The 6,886-nt window shown below is 37.5% G+C and overlaps 2 protein-coding genes across 2 annotated transcripts; both read left to right on the top strand.

Annotated features, from left to right (window-relative positions):
- The first annotated feature begins 888 nt into the window (after positions 1-888).
- On the top strand, positions 889-2,987 carry LOC109240314. Its single transcript, XM_019406936.1, has 3 exons — positions 889-1,854; positions 1,960-2,154; positions 2,469-2,987. Exons 1-3 carry the CDS (start codon positions 889-891, stop codon positions 2,985-2,987), a joined length of 1,680 nt encoding a protein of 559 aa, XP_019262481.1.
- Positions 2,988-4,179: 1,192 nt separating this feature from the next.
- On the top strand, positions 4,180-5,295 carry LOC109240315. Its single transcript, XM_019406938.1, has 4 exons — positions 4,180-4,360; positions 4,470-4,542; positions 4,596-5,070; positions 5,236-5,295. Exons 1-4 carry the CDS (start codon positions 4,180-4,182, stop codon positions 5,293-5,295), a joined length of 789 nt encoding a protein of 262 aa, XP_019262483.1.
- Positions 5,296-6,886: the final 1,591 nt, after the last annotated feature.

Below are 6,886 nucleotides of genomic sequence, written 5' to 3' on the forward strand. Positions count from 1 at the left end.
TCTCTCAGACAAAAACCTAAGTTTCGGACTCTTCTATGTTGGGATGTCTAGATACTTCTTTTTTAATCAATTAAATCTGAGCCCTACACGTGGAAGGATCATGCATGGTTATGATGCTTCATTCTCCACCATCTGATCCTTTATTTTATAGCTGAAGTGTAAATATTGTTTCTAGAATAAGCTCTCACGTGGGACTCACATGAGCACATTGAAAGGAATAATTTATTGTTTTTCTGTTACATTGTAGACAAATAGAATTAGTACAAGTGTATAGGAATCTTCTTCATTTTTGTCATTACACAGCAGGATAAATCTGTATATATAGGATTACATTTTTGTGAATACAAGATAGAGAAAATTTTCCACATTTCTTCTGTTTTCCCTTCATGGTATCAGAGCAGCAATAGCTCGATCCAAATATTCTCTCTCTCAGATTTTTAGAGTTCATCAATGGCAGGAGAGGAAATTCCTCCTACATCTTCTGCTCCTATCAACTCTGGTTCAACCAGTCAAGTCACTCCACAAGATGTGAATCATCCTTATTTCCTCCACTCTTCTGATGCACTTGGTTTGAGTCTGGTGACCACGCCTTTTGATGGTAGAGGTTTTGCAGGATGGAGAAGATCAATCCTCATAGCCTTTTCAGCAAAGAACAAGATATGTTTCATAAATGGAGCCTCTGTCGAGCCAAAATCTGATGCTCAAGATCACCCACAATGGAGTAGATGCAACTTCATGGTGACTTCTTGGCTCCTGAACTCCTTATCCAAAGAGATAGTTGACAGTGTCATCTATTCCAATTCAGCAAGGGATCTGTGGAACAGCCTTTAGTACAGATTTGGCCAAACTAATGGAGCCAAACTGTACCAGTTGCAGAAAGAAATATCCATGTTAGTTCAAGGTAACAACAGCATTGCAGGATATTTTACCGCACTAAAGAAACTATGGGATGAACTTGACTCTCTCAATTCTCATTTGGTATGTACTTGTGACTGTGTTTGTGATGGAAGGAAAAAGGTCACTAAGTTCTTAGAGGACCAAAGGACTATTCAATTTCTAATGGGACTCAATGATTCCTACTCCCAAGCAAGAGGAAATATCCTAATGATGAACCCATTGCCTGGAATAGATTTTGCTTATTCTCTTCTTCTTCAAGATGAGAATCAGAGAGAGATATATGCAAGACCACAATTTAATGGTGATGCTACCTCATTCATGGCAGGAGTACAAGGGAAATTACCACAAAGAAACAACAATCAATCACAACAAAGGACATGGACCAGCTCACAAAAGGTTAATGGCACACAGCAGAAATCTAAGGGAAGAAAATCAAGGTTTAACCCTAATGTGAGCTGCACACATTGCATGAAGACTGGGCATGTCAGGGCAGAATGTTATAGGCTGAATGGATTTCCAGATGACTTTCAATTCACTAAATCAGCACAAGTGAAGGCTAATGCTACAATTGAAGGACAAGATAATGAAAATGGGAGCACTCAAAGCAATGAATCAACGCTTCAAACTCAGTTTTTCAATAAGGAACAGGTCTCTGAGTTAATGAACCTTATCAAGCAGGCACAATTTGGAAATACCACAGCTCCAGGAACTGCAATTAATGCAAATGCAGTAGCTGGTACCATTCTTAAATACTCTGGAACTTGTTTGGCAGCTTTTAACACAAAAACATGGATCATTGATTCAGGGGCTTCTGAACACATGTGTTTTGATTCGAGTTGTTTTTTATCTTTAAATCCACTTTATGTTCCTATAGACATTAGCCTTCCTAATTCATTTCAATTGTATGTCACACACATAGGTAGAGTTTCTATTCAATCTGATATGATTCTTGAAAGGGTCCTTTATGTCCCTTCTTTCAAATATAATTTGCTATCAGTCCATAAGTTCTGTGTCCAGTTTCACTGTTCACTCAATCTAACTTCTAGTGGGTGCATCATGCAGGTCCCTTTAATGAGGAGGGGACAAGCTTTTGGTGAATTAAGAGGAGGATTGTACCTGCTGGATCCTAGTCCAACTAAGATAGTTTATGATTCCAGTTCAAGTAGCAATGTTTTAATTCCAAAAGGAAGTAATTCCAGTCTTGTTCCTAGCAAGGTTTCCTGTTCTGTTTCTAATTCCTATACAGAGAACTCTAATGTACTGCAATGGCATGTTAGATTGGGACATCTACCATTCTCAGTAGTGAAAAATCTTCAGTTCATCCATTTTCCTTCCAATTTTAATTGTGTGTGTGATATCTGTCCAAAGGCTAGACAAAGTAGATTACCTTTTCCCTTAAGTCAAATTAGAACTCATGGATTTTTGATCTTATTCATTTTGATGTATGGGGACCATTCAAAAACACCACTTACAATGGATACAAATATTTTTTAACAGTGGTTGATGATTTCAATAGGGGAACTTGGACTTTTCTTTTAAGTTCCAAAAGCAATGCTTTCACTGTTTTACAGTCTTTCTTAATTATGGTAGAGAGACGGTTTGGAAAGAAAGTAAAAAGAATCAGATCTGATAATGCAATGGAATTGGGTAAGGGATTCTTTCAATCTAATTTCTTTCAGTCTCAGGGTATCCTACATGAGACTTCATGTGTGGCAACACCCCAGCAGAATGGAGTTGTTGAAAGAAAGCATAGGCATCTTTTCGAAGTGGCTAGGAGTTTGTATTTCCATTCACAAGTTCCTCTTCAATATTGGGGAGAATGTGTTTTGACTGCTACACATCTAATCAATAGGTTTCCTTCTAGAGTTCTAAATGGAAAAACTCCCTATGAGATTTTGTTTAAGAGGACACCACAATATGAACAACTCAAATCCTTCGGTTGCCTATGCTATGCATCTACTCTCTCACAACACAGAAGCAAATTTGATCCCAGGGCCCAAGCTTGTGTGTTTCTGATATGCACAACAACAAAAAGGATACAAATTGCTAGATTTGCATTCCAAGAAAGTTATTACCTCAAGAGATGTTAAATTCCATGAAATGATATTCCCATTTGCTTCTGCTCCTATGACTTCACCCTCATTGTTTCCCTCTTATCCTTTCTTCCCTAATTATCCTGCCACTACTGAAACTACCTCCCAGAATTTTCCATCTCCCAGCTTACCTGCTGATCATCAGCCACACTCATCTGACTATTTCCCATCTCAGACTTCTGATAACAGCCCATCTACTTCTACCCATGCTTCTGTTACTCCTATTTCTGCACCCAGTCTTCCACATTCTCCTATATCTCCTACTTCTTGTCATACTCCACAGCCTACCATACCCACTCCACCACCCCCTCTTAGAAAATCTGAGAGAATTTCCCAGAAACCTACCTACCTTGATGATTATGTGTGTAACAACATTGTTTTCTCTGATCTTACCTCATCATGTTTTCATCATGTTTCTCAACCTCCTGTGTTTTCTTTTGGAGATATTTCTCCTAACAATCAGGCTATTTTCAAATCTATTTCCTCAGTTTCTGAACCTACCAGTTATACTCAGGCTTCTAAGGATCTTGGATGGAGAAGAGCTATGGAAGCTGAAATCCAAGCTCTTCAACTGAATCACACCTGGGATGTAGTGCCCTTACCCCCAGGGAAGAAGGCATTGCCTTGCAAATGGGTATACAAGGTCAAACACAAGTCAGATGGATCCCTTGAAAGGTTGAAAGCAAGGTTGGTGGTCAGGGGGGATATTCAAAGAGAAGGTGTTGATTATTTTGAGACTTTCAGTCCAGTGGTCAAAATGACCACCATCAGGTGTTTACTGACTGTAGCTATAAAGAAGGGTTGGGAGGTCTCCCAATTAGATGTTAACAATGCATTTCTGCATGGAGACCTACAGGAAGAGGTGTACATGAAATTTCTAGCTGGTCTCACTCCCTCTCACCCTAATCAGGTGTGCCTACTGAAGAAATCACTCTATGGATTAAAACAAGCATCCAGGCAATGGTATGCTCGTTTGGCAGGGGCTCTTAGCTACAAATGATATTCTAGTTCTTTGAATGACTATTCTCTATTCTATAAGCACACAAATCAGCATGTTTCCATCATTGCAGTATACGTTGATGACACTCTTATCACAGGAAATGATGATTTAGAAATATAGCATATTACTAAGTTCTTGGATTCTGAATTGAAAGTTAAGAACTTAAGGACTATTCATTATTTCTTGGGGATGGAAATACTCAAAGAACAACAAGGATATATAGTGAGTCAAAGGAAATTTACCTTGGAACTATTGGCTGAGTTTGATTGCAAAGGGGCTCCTGTTTCATCTCTTCTTGATCCATCTTGCAAATTGCACGCTGACTCAGAACCACCCATGGAGGATCCCACTATTTATCGGCGTTTGGTTGGTAAACTTAATTATCTTACCAACACTCGCCCAGATATCTGCTTTGCTGTTCTTTGTCTTAGTCAATTTATGCAAAGACCCTCTCTTTCTCATTTTTCTGCTGGACTCAGGGTTCTTCGATACCTTAGATCAGACCCAGGTCAAGGTATTCTCCTCTCCTCTGCTCCCTCCTTTGATCTTATCGTTTTTTGCGACGCTGACTGGGCTGCCTGTAAGGATTCTCGTTGATCCATCAGTGGATTCTTCATTACCCTTGGTGGTGCTCCCATTTCATGGAAATCGAAGAAGCAGATTTCCATTTCCTTGTCATCCGCTGAATCTGAGTATCGCTCCATGCGTCGTGTGACTGCTGAAATCACTTGGCTTGTTCGTCTTCTCGCTGATTTGTCTGCTCCTCCAACCTTGCCGGTACCTTTGCACTCTGACAGTCAGGCGGCCATTCATATCGCTCGTAATCCCGTTTTCCATGAACGGACCAAACATGTGGAGTTGGATTGTCATTTTGTCAGACAGCAATTTCTTGCTGGTTTGATATCTCTTTCTTTTGTTCCTTCCAAGGACCAAGTCGCAGATCTGTTTACCAAACCTTTATCCGGTATTTCTCACACCAATATCATGCGCAAGCTGGGGGTTTTGTCTCTACCCACCAGCTTGAGGGGGGATGATGAAGAAAAGAAAACGATGGCTTCTTCACATCCATTTTTTCCTAAGGTTTCTCTCAGCAAAACGAAGGAAGAAGAAGAGCCCAAACTATGTTTCTCTCACTGCTCAAGAATGGAATCTATTTCCTCTTGAAATAGAAACAGACTGCATACAGGCAATACAATGCATATATGAAGGAAATTACATCTTTAACGACATTATAACTGCATGCAGGTTGTTAATGCTCCAGAAGAAGGACGTGATCCTGAGGCACAATTTCAAGCAGGGGAATGAAGTAGCACATATGATGGCAAAACAAAATGAATCTACAGCAACTAAGAGAAAGCTTTTTGTTCAACCACCTCTTTTTGTGGAAACAGTCTTGAGAAGGGACCAAATGGAAGAAGTAGTTTTTGTTAAAAACTTAAGTCATGATGCTTGTAATAGTTTAGTAAGCTATGGTAACAAATTTGTCCCAGGTGACACTATCTATGGCTGTAATGCTTTGAACCCTATTTAGCTATAATATAAAGTTCCTGTTTTTCGCTCAAAAAAAAGTATCTGTAAATATTAAATTCCAGTAAACTTATTTAAAGGGTGTTTCAAGTAAAATTAATGTTTCACTCACAAATATTTGAACTTTTTTTAATTGAAATTTATCACTAAATACATCTTCTTCTATCTAATATTTTTGTTAACTTCAGCTTCATTTTGTTTTCATCTCAACAAAATATTGTCCAAAAGCCTATTTAGTATGCGCTTTTTACAACATTTGAGTTGAATTTTCAAATAGGAAATTTTTTTTAAAGCTGAAGTTACGTAAGAAAGTTTATGAATGTTGATTTTGTTTGAATATAAATTTCTCTTCAAAAAAAAGAAGGTGAAAAGCCTAAAAGTTAAAAATTTGAGTAAAAGTTAAGGATTGAAAAACTCACTTAAACATACGGAGTATCAAACTAGTAACTTACGTCATTTGAAATCCAGATGATATCTGAGTTGAGTGTTTCAAATAGAAAAAATTCTTTAAAGTTGAATTTTTAAAGTGAATATAGTATGGGCTGGCCGAACTGGTAAGTAAAAAATAGTTAATATTTGTAAAATCGTTAAAAAATCGTCACTATTTTATGCAAAATAAAATTTGGACAAAAAGACCCTATCTGAAACACGGAAAATTCTAGCATAATATACGAGATTATGGAGCTCTTGCCTATAAACTTCGAGAATATTATGTTGGAACTACAGTACATTATGAAATTCTAACACATTATGCTAGAATTTCTTATGTGAAAAATTCGAACTCCATCATATTATGTTAGAATTTTCTCGGATTTTGGGGGTATTTTTATTCAGATTTTCTATTTCTTATTATTTCATAATAATAAAAAAAAAGGTTCATGAATGTTGATTTTGCTTAAATATAGTTTCACTTGAAAAAAAAGGTATTTGAAAGATAATAAGTACCTACGTATTTGACGTAATAAGGAAAATTAGTTACTCGAAAAAAAATGCGGACACTCATTACTAGTAGCGGACACAATACATACCGAAACAAAAAAAATGGAACCCATTTATTTTAATTTTCGGTTGATGCTTATAATTTTATAATTTTGATATTTTTGGGTTATATTTTAACCTATATTTGACAAATATTATAAGTATGTAATTTTTTGGAAAAAAAGATTAGTCTTCAGCCCCTCCCCTCTCTCTCATTGGTGAGCAAGTGGGTCCTACTACCATGTTTCCAGGAGATGTGCGTGGTAGGGCCACAAATTTGACCAAATGGAAACTTAGCATCAGCTTTTGTGATGACGTGGAATGATCTGCGAACCTTGACGACGGCTGCTTTTTGACAGTGTGAATCGAATCTCCGCCGTCGATTTTAGTA

Source organism: Nicotiana attenuata, unplaced genomic scaffold (genome assembly GCF_001879085.1).
Source record: "Nicotiana attenuata strain UT unplaced genomic scaffold, NIATTr2, whole genome shotgun sequence".
In the NCBI taxonomy this organism is placed as follows: Eukaryota; Viridiplantae; Streptophyta; class Magnoliopsida; order Solanales; family Solanaceae; genus Nicotiana; species Nicotiana attenuata.

Coding starts and splice junctions, on each gene's coding strand:
- LOC109240314 (XM_019406936.1), top strand. CDS start 889: ATGTTAGTTCAAGGTAACAACAGCATTGCAGGATATTTTACCGCACTA. Junction 1,855..1,959: donor CTGATATGATTCTTGAAAGG/GTCCTTTATGTC, acceptor TGCATCATGCAG/GTCCCTTTAATGAGGAGGGG. Junction 2,155..2,468: donor CCTATACAGAGAACTCTAAT/GTACTGCAATGG, acceptor ACTGTTTTACAG/TCTTTCTTAATTATGGTAGA.
- LOC109240315 (XM_019406938.1), top strand. CDS start 4,180: ATGGAAATACTCAAAGAACAACAAGGATATATAGTGAGTCAAAGGAAA. Junction 4,361..4,469: donor TATTTATCGGCGTTTGGTTG/GTAAACTTAATT, acceptor TGCTGGACTCAG/GGTTCTTCGATACCTTAGAT. Junction 4,543..4,595: donor CTCCCTCCTTTGATCTTATC/GTTTTTTGCGAC, acceptor TTGATCCATCAG/TGGATTCTTCATTACCCTTG.